The sequence below is a fragment of the Blennius ocellaris genome (assembly GCF_963422515.1).
Source record: "Blennius ocellaris genome assembly, chromosome: 19".
NCBI classification, from domain to species: Eukaryota; Metazoa; Chordata; class Actinopteri; order Blenniiformes; family Blenniidae; genus Blennius; species Blennius ocellaris.
In genome coordinates, this window is record NC_137668.1 from 21,307,601 (window position 1) to 21,324,323 (window position 16,723).

The 16,723-nt window shown below is 42.0% G+C and overlaps 2 protein-coding genes across 2 annotated transcripts in view; one reads left to right on the plus strand and one right to left on the minus strand.

Moving 5' to 3' along the window:
• prkdc (protein kinase, DNA-activated, catalytic subunit) overlaps positions 1–7,068 on the plus strand; it is a 32,307-nt gene extending 25,239 nt beyond the window's left edge. The window contains exons 68-86 of the mRNA XM_080514665.1: positions 114–216; positions 295–445; positions 532–706; positions 785–978; positions 1,260–1,443; positions 1,943–2,103; positions 2,221–2,432; positions 2,517–2,604; positions 2,701–2,844; positions 3,523–3,730; positions 3,815–3,882; positions 4,099–4,319; positions 4,402–4,494; positions 4,767–4,850; positions 4,949–5,020; positions 5,129–5,330; positions 5,457–5,645; positions 6,163–6,302; positions 6,511–7,068. Coding sequence (XP_080370791.1) covers positions 114–216; positions 295–445; positions 532–706; positions 785–978; positions 1,260–1,443; positions 1,943–2,103; positions 2,221–2,432; positions 2,517–2,604; positions 2,701–2,844; positions 3,523–3,730; positions 3,815–3,882; positions 4,099–4,319; positions 4,402–4,494; positions 4,767–4,850; positions 4,949–5,020; positions 5,129–5,330; positions 5,457–5,645; positions 6,163–6,302; positions 6,511–6,715 — 2,894 coding nt within the window. The 3' untranslated portion in view covers positions 6,716–7,068. The remainder of the gene's footprint in view (positions 1–113; positions 217–294; positions 446–531; positions 707–784; positions 979–1,259; positions 1,444–1,942; positions 2,104–2,220; positions 2,433–2,516; positions 2,605–2,700; positions 2,845–3,522; positions 3,731–3,814; positions 3,883–4,098; positions 4,320–4,401; positions 4,495–4,766; positions 4,851–4,948; positions 5,021–5,128; positions 5,331–5,456; positions 5,646–6,162; positions 6,303–6,510) is intronic.
• A 461-nt stretch (positions 7,069–7,529) lies between these two features.
• On the minus strand, positions 7,530–15,683 carry garem (GRB2 associated, regulator of MAPK1). The gene is made up of 6 exons (XM_080514624.1): positions 15,557–15,683; positions 14,341–14,481; positions 14,024–14,154; positions 12,595–13,797; positions 11,881–12,035; positions 7,530–11,762 (listed from the first exon to the last, which is right to left on the minus strand). Exons 1-6 carry the CDS (start codon positions 15,675–15,677, stop codon positions 10,895–10,897), a joined length of 2,619 nt encoding a protein of 872 aa, XP_080370750.1. The 5' UTR covers positions 15,678–15,683; the 3' UTR covers positions 7,530–10,894.
• Positions 15,684–16,723: the final 1,040 nt, after the last annotated feature.

A 16,723-nucleotide genomic window follows, 5' to 3' on the forward strand; every position in this document is an offset into this window, starting at 1 on the left:
AAAGAACTTCTCCTTTTTACGGATGAGAAGTGGTTTTCACTTGTAATATTATGTCTATGCAACTGTGTATGGACAATATTTCCCAACGTTTGTGGCATTTCTTTCATCATCAGTGTCTGTGAGCTCCCTCAAGCACCTCATCAGATTGTGGACAGAGCGGTACCCTGATGCAGAAGTGGACCCTATGAATGTGTGGGACGACATTGTTACGTCTCGGTAAGTGGAGCAGCTGCAGTGACTCCACAAAAATATTTTTAATTCCCAGAAGCTTTAAATCTGATCTGCACTGCCCAGGTGTTTCTTCTTGGACAAGATCAGAGACAAGCTCAGAGGAGACACAATGGATGTGGATGGTTCAGAGAACCCAGAGGTTGACGTTGACAAACTAGTAAATGAGTGCAAGTTCAACATGAAGCTGCACATGGCGGATAGCGCATGTAAACAGGTGAAACAAAATCTGGAAATGTTTTTGTGTGTGTGTGTGATTTGTCTAGTGATGTCACACTCATATCTGACCACAAATGTTTTCAGGGTAACTTTCCTGTTGCCACAAAGTTGTTGAGTGAACTCCGCAAAGAAGTGAAAATAAACAAAGGCTGGATGCTGCGATGGGTCCACAGCTTCAGCCGCTACAGCAACAAAAGAAGCCAGACCCAGGGTCCTGTGGTGCAAATCGGCAACATGCTGAAGGTTGTCCCGCTCCTGGGTAAGAAGAGAAATCAACTGATGACAGATTTAGAGTATTCAAAACACAAATAACGGTTTTCAAATGTTCTCTCTGCAGAGGAAGTTGAGACCGACTGTCAGAGTGCTCCAGGTAAAGTACTGAGGTATCAAAACATACTCCTGGGTACGTCTTTCCACATCTTGGCCACAGCCGTGAGCAGAAGTCCCTCCATCCTGGCCACGATCGGAGCTGACAAAGCGGCAAAGGTTGCAAAGCATTCTGGGGCTGCTTGGCCCAGCAACAATATCAAGGTACTTAAAACTGTTTTGCTTTTTTTTTGTTTCTAAGTATTCACTAATTCACAAAGCTTTGACTGCAAAATGTAGGATTTCCGCTGTTTATTCAAATGAAAAAAAATGGGTGCTGCAAACTTTTATGACAAAAAGGAATTTTTTTTGTCAAAATATCTGTCTTAAGCAACAAAACACTTAAATAAATCTTCATAAATAAAAACAGCATTCCTTCTACACTTTTCTGGAGTCCCCTATGTCAGACCCCCATGTTGGTAGTGATTCTTGTTCTTCCCCTATAGGAGGTCGAAGTGGGGCTGCAGTTAAAAGCCATGGCGTTGCTTTGCAAAGCAACCGCAAAGGCTGACGAGGAGCTTCAGTCTTACACCGAGGACTGCGTGGAGGCCAGCAGCATCATAGAAACGTACATGGCTTTGGCAAACTTCAGTGACAAACTCCTCCGAGAAGAGGAGCATAATGAGGCTGGTGAGAGTTTTATGCACCATTTTGGAATAAAGCAGAAGTTGCTTGTAGCAGGAACTTACTTCACATATCTGATGTCCCCTGAATCAGATTTCTGCATTCACTTCATCTATTTTCTACTGAAGCGTCAACATTTGCACTGACAGCCAATTAAGATCCAGCAAACCATTTAAGAAGCCAGAATACCCAAGGAAAGCTCAGAGTCTGATGGAGAAGATGCAAATAAAACCCAGCACCCTGCAGGTTCAAACCAGGGATGTTGTGAAGTAACAGAACCAACCATGACTTACCACCAAAAACAAGCATGCTTTCCTCCAATTTACACGTCAGCTGCCACATTTTTGATTGAAATATGTTTCATAAGGTCTTCAATTGGAAAGTTCTGAGGAAAATCTCTGTGAATCTAATAAATCAACGTTCCCAAAAGTTGCCTGACTCATTGACTGTTGCACCGTGAAGAATTAAGTAAATTTCCTGTGTTCGTTTTTTTTTTTGCTTGCAGAGAGTCAGTTTCCAGACGTCCTGACCCTTCCTGTTCACGTCGTGGAGAGCATCCTCAAAGCTCTGAAGATGAACTCCGAGGAGGCTCGGCTCAAATTCCCCCGTCTGCTGCAAATCATCGAGCTGTACCCGTCCGAGACGCTGGACCTCATGACAAAGGAGGCAAGTTCACCCACAAAGTGCATAATATGAGAAGACTAAAGACCTAACATTTTATAGTCGTGTCAAAGAATCTCCCTTTGAGTCGGGATGAATTATTCGTGCTCCGTCTGTATTTAGATGGCGTCCATTCCTTGCTGGATGCTGATTAGCTGGATCGGTCAGATGGTTGCCCTCTTGGATAAGCCGGAAGCCGTGGCGGTGCAGCACTGCATCGAGCAGATAGCTCGGTGTTACCCTCAGGCGCTGGTTTACGCTCTGATGATCAGCAGTGAGAGTTACCAGTTTGAAGACTCGGTCATGGGGCACCAGCAGCAGGAGTTTGTCAACAGGTTGAAATCAACTTTTCATATTTGTGAATAAAAAAAAAAAAAAAAGATAAACTTGTTTCTGAAATTAGTGTTTGTGTGTCACAGGGTCCGGAGCATGCTGGATAAGGGCAATGCTGTGAAGAACTTTGTAGAAGCACTGCAGCAGCTTACAAATCCAGAGATGATTTTCAGGGTAAACCGGAGCAAATTCAATGAAAACCTCCTCAAGCTGCCACCTGCGGGGACAAAGTTTGGATTGACAGGGAATTTTATCCTCTGTCCTGCACAGGATTGGTGGGATGGCCTGAAGAATGAATTGGGGAAGCCGAGCTTTGACAAGAAACAAATGCGCAACATGTATGTGGAGATGTACTCGTCACTGGGAAACCAAAAGACAGCCAGTCATGGAATGTTTCGCAAGAAGTTTGGCCAAGTTCGTATACTTTTTTTTTTTCCCTTTATATTTACATTTTAACAATATTTATTTGCCAAAAATGTGTTCTCTCCTGGTGAAAAGAACACAACTATAAACGCCTAACAATTTATGTCATTACTTTTGTTTGTGCTTCAGCTTTTGTGATTATGCAGAAATAATTACGGTTATATAACTTGTATGTTACCCTAACATTGGGTGTTGAACACACTTTTAGTGCGAGGGTCACAAGCTGCCCAATTTCATCTCGAGTTTACCAAACCGGTAAAATGATGCCATAATAACCTTAACCTTTTTTTATTATTAGGGTCTATATAGTGGGTCACAGTGAGGCGATCGCTGCTTCAAGTCCAGGCTTGAATCCTTAATGTGTGGAGTTTGCATGTCCTCCCTGTACCTCAGTGTTTCCTCCCACAGTCCAAAAACACCGCTTTGAGGCTCAGTGGTGCTTCTAAATGTCGTGCATTTCTAAGATTGTGTGTTACTGTTTTTGCCTGTATTCAACCACCCTGTGACCCTCAATTGGATAAAGTGGAGCTGACTAATGGCAAATTATACTAAGTTGTAGTGATATTAGCAGTGTTTGTTGTCGGTGGTCAACAACAATCTTCTTGAAAGTTTACAAAAAAAAAAAAAAAGTTTTAGCTCTCAAAACACAAATTATCCTATTCTGTGCAGAAATTCTCCAAAGAAGTGGAGAAGCTGCTGGGATCTGACGGCAGCAACCTGTTTGAGAAGAGGAAAGACAAAAGCTTTATAAAGAAGGTGGACGAACTGGCTGCGTCCATGAGGGGATTTCAGAAGGAACCAGGGAACCTGAAGGAGTACTCGCCTTGGCTGAGCGCATTTAAAGCCGACGCATTCAGCAATGAGCTGGAGGTTCCAGGTCAGGACGCAGCCGTTATGTGGGGGATTTGAGTGTGTTTTCCCTGTGTAACAATGTCAATAATCATATTTAATCTGTTCGCAGGTCAATATGACGGCAGATCGAAACCATTGCCGGAGTATCATGCAAAGATTACTGGCTTTGATGAAAGGGTGTGTGTTTATTTTGTGCTCGTTCTGTGAGCTTGTACAGCGAATGGCGATACGAGCGTGAAGTTAAAGCAGCTCTTGCAGTGAAGTTGTGTCGTGTTTTTGAACTCGTCACTGCGACTTTGCAAAAGTGAATAATAGTCAAATGAATAATCTTTTTTTTTTTATCGTCTGATGCGAATGCTGCTCAGTCTCCTCGTCTGACATCTGGCCCCACAGGTGAAAGTGATGTCTTCAATTCGTCGTCCCAAGCGTCTGATCATCCGGGGGGACGACGAGCGGGACCACCCCTTCCTGGTGAAGGGCGGGGAGGACCTCCGGCAGGACCAGCGCATCGAGCAGCTTTTCAGCGTCATGAACATTGTGCTGAGTCACGATACGTCCTGCACACACCGAGGCATGCAACTCCGCACCTATCAAGTCATTCCCATAAACACCAGGTACTTACACGGTTTTAATGCAAAATATTAACATTTATGAGTCAAATCTTTTAAGACACTGCTTCCGATGTTTTTTTTACAGAATTGGTCTGATTGAATGGATGGAAAGTACCTGCACTCTGAAAGACTTCCTGTACAACTCCATGTCTGATGAGGAGAAACAAAAGGCCGGACGGTACAGTGTTAAATGACTCAACAAAACACCTTGCTGGGCTATAAAGACAAATTTCTATAACTTCTATGTTCAATATTGTTTTAGGGTTGTTTTTTTTTTTTTAAGACAATCTGGGTTTTTCTCACTTTAATAGGAAACTAGAACAGATTTGCTGTAACAAATAGCTTTATGTGACTATTACTAAGCCTCAGACATTTTTAAAGATGTGATAATTTTCTTTTATTATAATTTAACATGATATAAACTGATGCCACTGATGACTTTCCTTTAAGGTGTGCTGAGGTCTACAATCAATGGCTTTCAAAATGTGCTCCAAAGAACATGAACGGGATTGCACTGTATGCTGAAGCTTACAAGTGAGTTCATGTAATATTGAAAAAAAAAAAAAAAAAAAACAGACATTTGAAGCCCTCTGATGTACATCACTCATGTTGACCGTCCTGTTGTTTTTCAGGAGAGCAAAACGTGATGAAGCAGTCGCCACCTTTACAAAAGTGCTTCAGCATGTTCCCACTGACCTCATGAAGTAAGCATAGTGCCTGCGTAGTAAAGCTGCTCAACAAGGTCAAGCGCTCCCAGTAAAAGCTTTTTTTTTTTTTTTTGCTTGTTTGTTTCTTTGTCTTTCATAACCCAGGCGAGCTTTTCTGAAGATGTGCAACAGTCCCGAGGCCTTCCTGTCGCTGCGCTCCCACTTCATCAGCTCTCACGCTCTGCTGTGCGTCAGCCACTGGATCCTGGGGATCGGAGACCGCCACCTCTCCAACTTCATGATCAACATGGAGACCGGGGGCATGATTGGCATCGACTTCGGTCATGCGTTCGGCTCAGCCACACAGGTAAATCATGAAAAAGGGATGTTTGGACGAATCGGGAAAAGTGTTTTTTGTCCGTCGGGATTTCTAAACGAAGGATAAGTCGGTGTTTCAATGGAGCTGTGCAGTAAAGCTATATTTTGCTTCCAGTTCCTGCCCGTGCCGGAGCTCATGCCTTTCCGGCTGACCCGGCAGTTTGTGAATCTGATGCAGCCTTTGAAAGAGTCTGGTTTGATCCAGAGCATCATGGTCCACTCGCTGCGCGCATACAGAGCCGAGCCGGACCTGCTGCTCAACACGATGGACGTGTTCGTCAAGGAACCGTCGCTGGACTGGAAGGTAGCCTCACTGCTGCTGGGATGTGTGTGTGCATTCACACACACCAAACCATATTCTGAATAATCAGCTGTTTATAACCTAATGTTAATCCCCGATATACATCCTGGAGAGAAGAACATCTACCGAGAGATGCACTTCTGATTTGGCCTTTTTCTTACGAAGAAGCATACAAACCACTGATTCTGAAACATTAGTGTATATCGAACTCTCAATAATTAAGTTACTACTTAATCTAACCCTGTACTTGAGTAGACCCATGGGCTTAAAGCACAAAACGTCTTGAAAATGACTATAAACTTCTAAAAACAGATTTTTTTTTGTATCTTATGAGTCACAAAAAAAAATAAAAAATCTACAGTACAGTATCGGTGTCTTATATTTCAAAGGATGTTTTAACATTTTTTTCTTTAGGGGAGGTTACTGTTTAAAATATTACAATTGTAATGTTAAAAATCTTTTTAGGCTCCTTGTTATGAGTGTATAAGTTATTAAGTTATTAATATTTGTTATCACACAGAACTTTGAGGTGAAACAGCTGAAGAAAGGAGGCACGTGGACTGAGAGCGTGAACACCAAAGAAATCAACTGGTATCCCCGACAGAAGGTCGACTTTGCCAGAAGAAAACTTGAGGGAGCAAATCCAGCCACTATAACCAGGTATGTCCTTTACTCTTCTTTATTCTTGTTTTTTCTTTATAGTAGTTTTTACTTACCATTTTGTCTTTATGTAATTGATTAAACATCCCCTTCAGTTAATCTAAATTCTCCACCAGAGGCTTTTTAATGCTGTCAAATAATACCATTTGTGTCCAAAAATAATGTCACAAAAGGTGATTTGTTGTAATTCTTATTATTATTTTGTCAGTGAGGAGCTGAAGTTGGGTTTTGAGAAGGACGGCGCTTTCGCCGGGATGCAATCCGTGGCTCTGGGAACCGACGAGCACAACATCCGCGCTAAGCTTCCAGCTGCGGGCCTGTCAGTGGAGAAGCAGGTGGACTGCCTGCTGGACCAAGCCATGGACCCCAATGTGCTGGGCAGAGTGTGGGTGGGCTGGGAGCCGTGGATCTGATTACTGGGATTCTGGAGCTGTTTCTCCGGCGTCATTCGGAAAGTATTTGGGAAACGAAGGCTTCACTGGCACGGTGAAGTCTAGATTGTGATGGAATGTGCAGAACGAGAGCGTGTTTGTGTTGTTCCGTGAAATTAAAATAAGTCAAAAATGCTCCTTTTTTTTGTATTGGTTTGAAAACATTTATACTTCCTGTGTTAGGAAAGTCGTCGTGTCATTTGAAAAGAAGAAATAAAACCTTTTTGCACTAAAGAAAATTTCACTTTTAGAGGATTTGGTTTGGCTGAATTTCAATTTATGCTGTGCACCGTGTATTAAAGTTCACATTTCTGTTATTAAAGAACACTGAGGGATTTCCAAAATCATGCAGCAGTTGTTTTCACTTGTGTCAATTTGTTTTCATGTGAATTTTAGTGCTCACAAATAGTTCTATCCAGGGCCATTTCTAGACACCCTGGGGGGCCTAGTAACGTTTAGGAAATAAATTGTAAATCCTGTTCAAGTGACACTTCAGTAACATTTGATTGTTTTTCTCATGCTCATGTTTCCTTATATTGTACTAAAACCCTGCTACCCGCCCACTTCTCTGCATTCTTTCTCCTCAACATCTTCCGATGCGTGTTTCGCTAACATGGCAGGAAACCGACTCTTAACAGCTCAAACTCATTTCGTCACTTACTTTCTTTCATCATGCAGCTTCTGTTGTAAAAGTGGTGAAATGTCAAACTGTCTGCAAATCTCCCAAGGACAAAAAAGAAACCCGCAAACACCAGTTAATCCATTTTTAATAGATTATACAATCTAGAAAGGGAAATAAGAGTTAAATTCAAAGATAAATGTTCATAACTCAGGATTCCTGTAATGCTGTTAAACAAGAGTGTGATGCGTCATTTCACTGCTTTTTGCACTAAAATGGCAAAAAAAAAGGTTAAACGCTGTCGTCCGACATCAACACTGAACACGTTTTAGCATTTGCTTGCTTGGCGGTGGTGGATGAGTGGGACGTGGTGGGTGTTTGATCACAGTTCATATCTTTTTTTTTCTTCAAGTAAAATGACAGATTTGGAAGAATTCCTTTGGATTCCCCCCCCCCTAGAAATTAACACTGTGGCAACCTCTGGTACATATAATACTCCTGGTGGGATGTTTGGAGTGCCAGTGAGGTTGCATAAGACATTAACAGCTGCGAAGGACACACACCACTCCCCGATTCAAAAAGAAAATATGGATATTAAGTTAGAGTGAGAGAGAAAAACCTGAAAAATTACCTGAACACGTAGCGTTTTAGCTTCTATTTTTTTGTGTGTGTGGGGGGGGGGGGGGTCACGGTCCATGTAGTGTGACTGAGGCTTGTAGTGTTCATTTGTTTTTCTCTTTTCATCGTGACCAAGTGTTATTTTTAATGCATGGATTAATAAAAACCCAAGTCGAACCCACAATCTTACAGAGCAATACAAAACAGAAATTTGAACAAAAGCTTCATCTTAATAAAAAATAATCTCAACATTAGTGTCACTTTCATTAAAAAAAAAGAAAAAATACATTTGCATACAAAATAATAATTAAAAAAAATATCAAGTAAAATATGTAACAACCCACTGCAGAAAGTGTCAGGAGGGGAAAGGAAATTAAACAGCTGTCAGTTTCGGCTGAGGCACCTTCATACAACCAAACCGAGAACACGTTTTGCATCGCAGTCCAACAACTGCATAAATAAAAGAGACCGAGTGCAGAAGACGGCTGCACGTTTGGGGCAAAACCTTCAAATTGTGACACAAGGATCAATATTGGCACACGGAATCAGTTGCGAAGTACAAAGTACGCTGAAATTCAAGTTGAGCGGTCGTTTTCGGAATCGTCACGCGGCTTTTCCAAAGTCCAGAAGCCACAGCATTGCAAGTCAGAGCCATTATTGCACCGAGTGTAAATAAAAACATTAAGAACTATATCTATATATATATATATATATATATATATATAATTCAAATCGCACGTCTGAAGGAAACCCTCTGGCGAAATGTCTTTGTTAATAAAAACTCATTTCAATTCTTGTATCACAATTTAAAAGATTCTCCCATTTATCGGCTGCACTCGCTCTGAATGTAGAAAAAAACAATTATTTTCCTGCCAAAACAAACAAATGTTTCAGTTTGCGCTCACATGGGGGGGGGGGGGGGGGGGGGGGGGGATAAAAACGACTCCCACAGTTCAATAGGATTTCAACGACAAGACACTGGCAACAATGAGAAGCGGCGCCCGAGTGAAACATTAAATATCTTAAGGTCTCTGGGTTAAGGCGTAGAAAAACTATTATTTGTGTCCTGCAATAAACGACACTTTACAATACATACGATGAAGGGAAAAGTACCATTGCAATGTTGATAAAACATGTAGTGCATTTTCTCTCTGGAGACACTCCTCTTCATGTCTTGTTTTTTTTTTTTTTTTTTCTTTTTTTTTATGACCTCTACTGCAATTATCTGAAATCTACCAAAGTGCATGATGCATATTTTGTATTTCATTTCATGTAGAACGTTTCTGCTCCGTCGCCTCCCTTTGTTAAGTCTTGATGTACAGGTAGAATTTTGTTATTCCTCTAGCGTTATTATTTTTTTAGGCATCAGACAGATACGTGACTTTGCATAAGAAGTTTGAGGCAAATCTGATTTGGCGTCGCGTTTGTCGCATAGTTCCTCGAAGAGGACGATCGTCCCAAGAAGGTCATTTCTGTTGGCTATCGAACATTTTCACCTCATATCCAACTCCGGGAAAAGCTGATTTACAGGTCGCTGCAGTCGTGTTTCGATTAAACCTGGAAGATCAATCCATATTTTCTAATGCCACTGCTCCCCAGCCTGCCAATTCGGTTCATTGTAAAGAGCATTATAATACCACACAATCCTAAATCTGGCGTCAGTTCGACCAGGCATACTGCTTCACAGGATTTTTATTAATAAAATCAAAATAGGCTGACGTTCATTTGAAAGAATCAGGAAATGTATGAGACAAGTTTGCAAAAATTTGATTTGTTTTTTTTGGGGGGGGGTGTTCTGATTTTTTTACATTTTTATTAAATGGTTTGATAGATTGTTTTTAAAATAAAGCTCCGTTTCAATTCAGAGACTATATCCTCTCAGGTTCAGTTGCCTCTTCGCAAAAGCATCAGGTCGGTCCAGTAACAATATACAGAATTTTAAATTGAATGCGTTTGTAATCTGATTTGATTGAAGGCCAACCTGTAGTGTCTTTCTCTCCTTTGGATGACCTTTTTTTTCCTTCAGGTGTACATACGGTAGGAAAATAGCAGAGATCCTGCAAACTGGTGCGTTGTAGTTTAAAGTTGTGATTCGTATGATCTTTCGTAGTCGTGGAAACAAAGGAAACGTTTTAAAGAATCCATTCAACCTTGTCACGCCATGAGTGACTTCATCGGCTTTCAAATGCAACCTCTTAAAGACGCAGGCCCGGATGACGACACACCTTAAACCAAATCTTTGACGACATGCCTGCTAACCCTGAAATCTAAATTCGTCAGTCTGTAACCATGTGAGCCAATTAGGAAAAGCCTCTGTTTCCATTCTGAAGAGGAAACTTCACTTAAATCAGAAGTGAATCTAATACACTTCTTCGGTAATATTATCATTTTCGGTGGGATGCAGTGGTTTCGCTTTACACCTGTTGGGAAGGAGCTTGTTTTCCCTTTAATAATTGGTGATTTATTTTGTTTGAAAAACAAAAGACAAAAAAAAAAAAAATAGAGTAGCACATTTTTAAAAATCCCATAAATGCCATGTTATTTTCATTAAGTGAAATATATTGCAAATACTGAAACCAGATTATCTTCCTATTTGTGCTCTTTTAAATATCTGGTGATATTTTATTTTAAGTGCCATCACTGTTGAGTCTCCACATTATGAAGTGGTAGGAGCCTATAAATTTGTTCTGTTAAGAGTTTGTGTAAAAGCATGAACACCAGGAGGTTGTAAAAGTACTACGTAGTAAATATTTCCATGAAAGTGCCGAATGGTCTCTGCGCGGGCTGGGAAGTATCACCCAAATATCTTCTCCACAATGTCGAAACAAGCAAATAAGTTCATATCTTACATTTAAAAAAAAGAAACTCTTTGTGGCTTGATGTGCATAGCATATATACTGAAGGCATGATTTTTGTCTTTAGTGTTAAATTTTGGGTCTCCACCCGTTTATGAATTGCATGAGTTTCTTCACCTGGAGTTTGCTAAGCTTGAAGTCTTCCGAGAGGATCTCCTCGGTGAGCTGCAGGAGGAGATTCCCGTCGATCTTCTCCGACCCGAAAAGGGAGACGATGTCGTCGGGCAGCCCGATAAACTTGAGCGATCTGGACACCTCCTCGATGGAGAGGCCGGCCAAGCTGGACGGCGGCTGCCACTGCGCGTCGGGCGTCGACGGCGGCGGGCAGTTCGGAGTTGGCGCGTCGCACGTGGAAAATATCTCCGCCGTGCCCTGCTCGTGTTGCGCGGGCGAGGGACTCGTCGCTTCCCGCTTCGCGCCGCAGTCCAGCGACCCCAACACTAAATCTGTGCACTTCTTCAGGGCGTTTGATTTTGGCGTTCTGGGCGGCAGGATGGGGCAGGACAGACTCTGCTTTGTGTTGGATTTCTCGATCGGCTCGTCTCTGTACATTTCCGAATTGTAGCTGCAGGATTTGGTGCAGAACTGGTTCAGAGACGCTTTCTGGAGGCTGAAGTCTTTGCTGCTGGTCGCGCGCTCTCGGCCGTCAAAGTCCACGAGGCTGGATGTGCAGGTTCTGGGGGCGGTTGGGGACCTCTTCCTGGGGTAACTGTAATAACTGCGACAGCTGGACGGGAGGAACTCCTCCGTGCAGCGCGACTCCCCTCCACTGAAGTTATTTGGCCAGGATAACCTGGACGACACGCCCTCCGACGGCAGGCTGCCCACTGGAGACGTGGCTTTGGGTTCCACGCTGTTCGACTTCCCCCAGTTACACGGGTAGCACACGTGGCTTTGTTCTTGTGGGTCGGCGCCTTCTTGTTCACACGCTCCACTACTAAAGGAAAAGCAGAGTGAAGTTGTAGCATAACGGCAAAACCTCACGTACTTATACTGAGAGTTAAACGTTTAGCAAACAGTACAGGATGAAAAGACATTATGGTTTGGATTCTTACATGTTGTGGAGCCCTGAAGAATAATAGGAGAGCGTTGGACTTGGAGAGCGAGTGTCTTGCTGCCGCGGCTTCGACAGGATGGGAACTGATGGCATCTGTTTCAGACTTCGAGGAGGGATTGGAGGAGCGTTCAAAAGTCGACATTCCTCCTTCACCTATCATGAAATGAAGGATTTCAGAATCGGCCAGCAACGCTTTTCTTTCTTTCTTTTTTTTTAAATAAAATGCCTAATGAAATGGCACCGTTTATGAATGGGTAATTCTATTTACATTGAGCTCAGTTCTGCACAGTATTGATGTTAATCTGTAATAATTCTTTCCCCCGAGTCAAAGTAAAGTAACAAAACATTCTGCTGCTGCTTTACACTGAAGCCTTTTCCTATCGAAGCTCAGAGTCACTCACTGGAATAAAACCACAGAAAAATAGCCTAATTGTTAGCAATAATACGTTCACTAAAAATGCATTGACAATTAGCAAAAATGCATTAAGGTGTTTAAAAAAAAGTTTTTATTTAAATCGAGGCTGAGACGATGAACAAAAGCATCATTTTAGAAGCTTTCTCAATTTTGCAATGAAGTGGAACGAGAGGAAACAGCTGCACACTTGTGTGGAGAAAAGCTTGCCGCATGTCTGATAGAAAGTCCATCATAACAACTTCTTCTCTGATTCTTCATTTATAAAGTGTAACTGCACCGTAAACAGATTGTACTTACAGCTTCGGACTTCGGTGGGACTGGTGGCGGAGTAAGAGGCACATCTGAACTGGTTATGGAACCAAGAGGACAGGTGACCGGGTACGAGAGAGCCACTGTTGTTGCACTCCCGTTGTTGACGCCTCGGAGCGCCTCGCTCGACGACGCTTTCGGTGTCTGACTACTCAGATGATCCAACCACAACTCCTCGTATGGAACATCCAGCTTGGTCAGTGTCGGCTGTTGGCTTGTGCTATCGAAGAAGTCGGGGAAGAAGTGTTCGCTCTCTCCAGAGTCTGAGGGATTGCTGTCAGAGGGCAGAAGTGTCCAGTCCCCGCAAAGCGTCATGCAGCCCTGCAAGTTCACCTCGCTGTTGCCGTGCAGGTTGCTGCCATACACGCACACGGACAGCCGGTGGAAGGACTGGGTGAGTTCATCTCGAGCATAGGTTAGGGAGCTTGGAATCTGCATGTGATTGGGACACCCGTTGGAGTTGTTGCTGCTGCCGCTGCTCCCGCTGCAGTTGCCATTCCCGCTGTTTTTCTTGGGACTTTTGCCGTCGTCGTTCCAGTCGGTACGCACGTCCCGGACGGCACGCGAGTAGTCGTCTATGTCGAACTGCTCCTGGCAGTAGGAAAACCACCGATGTACCATAGTCTCGAGCCACAACTCTCCTTGCAGCAGCTCCTCCGGAACAATGAATCTGGGCATGGCCAAATGGAAAGGGAAATGGATGGGGATAATTTTGTTGCTTCGCAGAACGCAGCACACGACCACCGTCTTGGTCTGGATGTTGACCAGTTTGTAGCGATGTCCTTCTCGGATCAGGTGGAGGTCGTGCTGGTTGCGCGGCGGACCACTGGGCACGGTGACATTGACGGGGAGGCGAGTTTTCTCCACGATGTTTCGAATGGTGTGCTCTCCGTCCTGCATCTGAAGCTCCAGCGGACTGCAGGTGCTGAACCTGCCTTTGCACTGGAAGGGCAGGCTGATGCTCTCATTGGTGCGATGGTTCATGCAAATCAAACAGGGCATCTTACTTCGGCCGATCTTACTGATGGAGTTCAGTTTCCCGATCTTCTTGAAAATGGTGTTGAATCTCGACTTCTCCTTGGAACTCTTGGCATAGAGGATCTCCGCCTGGCCCATGAGCGTCAGCTCATCACCGGTACTGAGTGTGATGTTGTAAACTTCTGTGTCTTCATTGCATTCCCCTGATGCCATCTGTGGAAAACATACATTTGTCTTAAGCATTGAAGATGATAAAGATGTGTATTATGTCTTGCTTTCTTTTGCCAAGAACTGCTACATCAGTTACATCTGACACAACTGTGGTGAATCTAAATCTGTGGATGTCAAGAGTTGTAGCAGCACCTTTAACATGATCTTGATAACAATTGAAAGAGGAGCTAGATTGTTCTGATCAAAGCCACAAATATGAAAAATGTACCTTGACATTGAAGGTGATTTCTTCCATGACATATACCCTCTCTGGGAATGCTTTCGCCACCTCCTCCACACTGTTGAAGTACTGCACCGGCTCCTTGACATCTCTGTCCTGCTCCAGAAGCTTAAACTGGCCTAAAGTATGAGATGAAGAATACATCCAGGTTTATAAATGACCTAATATTACCCCAAAAATTACTAGGGTCCATTTGATATTTCAGAATCTATAAATGGATTATCAGTTTAAAAACAAAATTGATGCACTACCAATGATCCTATTATTAATACAATACCAATGGTATTTATGTGACAATATCTCACCTTCGTAGTGAACTGGGATCTCTATTTTAGGTCCAATGACATAGTGTCCCTCCTCTAGACTATGGGCAGTAATGGTCGTCCACTGACGGCAGGAATGAATCAAGAGGTAGTCATTGTCTCTGAGCCCTTCAACTAACTGACCTGCAGGGGGGGAAAAAGCATTGCGACATTTATTATTTTACAAATGCCAAACAGAAACATATTACATAAGGAGGGTGTTGGGGGGAAAAAAATACAACCAATATCAAATCATAAAACTGCCATGTGATGAGTGAAGGTCAGTACTTCAACATAGAGGAAAAAACAGCTTTATGAGAAAGACCACAGTTACTTTTTTCATTATTATTCCAAACAACAAAAGCTAGAGCATTGAATTACGGAGTACTTTACAGTCACTATCCTCCATGGACAATGACTAATGCCCTAATTCATACCTCTCTAAAGAAGCTGGCTTTACCACTGTACATTAACTGTGCTCTGTATAAGAAGCTAAACACTGATGGGTGGAAATCGAGAGTGCTGAATTACAATCAATGTAGACTTCTCATTGGGTACAATTACAATCAGCATGCCAATTTCAAGACAAGTGTAGGCAAAAATAAACTAGCTGATGCACATGTTCAAAACACAGCTGTCAGTGCTGTTTTGGACTGTATTGTATAACATGCCCCAAGACAGGACAAGGAACTTTCTTTAATTCAGATTAGAACAATTAAGTTGCACTTCCTCTTGATCAACGTGTATTTCTGCCTTTAGTTGTTCCACTTTTACATTATTGCAAAACATTACGGAAAAAAAAACCATTATTAACAACAAACATTATTACATTGAGTTATTACTTATTATTACATCAGTCCACTGGTTTAATAACAGTTTAATACGCATAAATACTATTGGGCTACTCAAATAAGACGTTTTTTTATTTGTATTATTTTGTGGACACACTTTACATGGAAAACAGATTAAATCAACAACTTGTGCAACCTTGTTTAAGGAGACCTTGGCAAAAGATAGAAGGACTTTAATTAACTCTTTTCTTTTTTACTGATAACATACATATTCTAATGTGTCAGCATCGACTTTGTTTAGAAATTATGAATCACACTGATCAAAACCAAGATTTTGTCAGTTCAGTTCATCTCTGCTGCTAACTAGCAGCTAGCAGACGCTAAGCTGTGAACTTTAAAACTTGTCTCAAATCAGAAAATTCACTCACCGTTGTCCAGCTTGACAATCTGAGGCAACTTGTAAGCGCTGACGAGTTGATCTAGCGGTAAGGACGTCGTACTCCATGTAACATCTTTTAAATTGTTGTACAGCATTGTTCCAAGGTCCATCTTGCTAGCTCGCTTTAGCCAACTGGAGAGTTAGCTGCATGTAAACACGGCGACAAAAGGCGACACTGACCTAACTAAGTACAAGAAATAGCGTCTCTCCAGCCACAACAGCATATAATACACGGTTTGTCTCCTATTATTCGACGCATATTGCTCTTTTCGGTGTGTCTACGTATCATAGGGATCCGTAGTGTGATAAAGCAGCACAGCCATGTTTGTTTAGCTCGAGATGCTGCATAAAGCTAAGGTTATTGACCGGAAGTGCGAGTTCTTCGTTAAAAAATAAAACTGATTTCATGGTGCTGAAAATGATTTATATCTGGCTCAGTTGTTCATCCAGGAAATACATATGTGTTTCTTTTTATTCATTAGGTACGTACATTTGCTTAAGAACATATGTTACGGTGCTATATTAGCTGACATTTTGAGCACAAGTTGATTATTTTGAAAGGTTTATACCGGATGATGTGTTGAAATCCCCGTTAAAGTTTTTTTTAAACTAGACTACTATTATTATTATTATTATTGTTGTTGTTGTTGTTGTTGTTGTTGCTACCTCCAGTAAGCCAGACAGATTTTGAGGGGATTCGATCTCATTCAAATTAAGATTTTATAGAATAGAATAGAATAGAATAGAATAGAATAGAATAGAATAGAATAGAATAGAATAGAAATACTTTATCAAGCCCAGAGAGAAATCCTTTAACAGCTTGCTCCACACACAATACCTCCAAAAGGAAGTTGAAAAGCAAATTGGGCAGGATAAACAAAGTTAAATAAGTGATAGTATTGCATATAAATATGTACAGGCTTTACAGTGACTCAAATAAGCAAAGAAAAAAGATTACATTAATGGAAAACCTACCATAAACTATTTACAAGAGTCTTATGGCCACAGTAAGGAAAGATCTCCAGTGGTGATTTGTGGCGCACTTTGGTGATGCGAGTCTGTTGCTGAAGGTGCTCCTGCTGTTGACAATGATATCATGGAGGAAATTATTAGACTTTTAGAATGTAGCACTGATCCGAGGCCTTGTTCATTCACG

Coding starts and splice junctions, on each gene's coding strand:
- garem (XM_080514624.1), bottom strand. CDS start 15,677: ATGGACCTTGGAACAATGCTGTACAACAATTTAAAAGATGTTACATGG. Junction 14,482..15,556: donor GATTGTCAAGCTGGACAACG/GTGAGTGAATTT, acceptor CCCCCCCTGCAG/GTCAGTTAGTTGAAGGGCTC. Junction 11,763..11,880: donor TCTTCAGGGCTCCACAACAT/GTAAGAATCCAA, acceptor CTTTTCCTTTAG/TAGTGGAGCGTGTGAACAAG.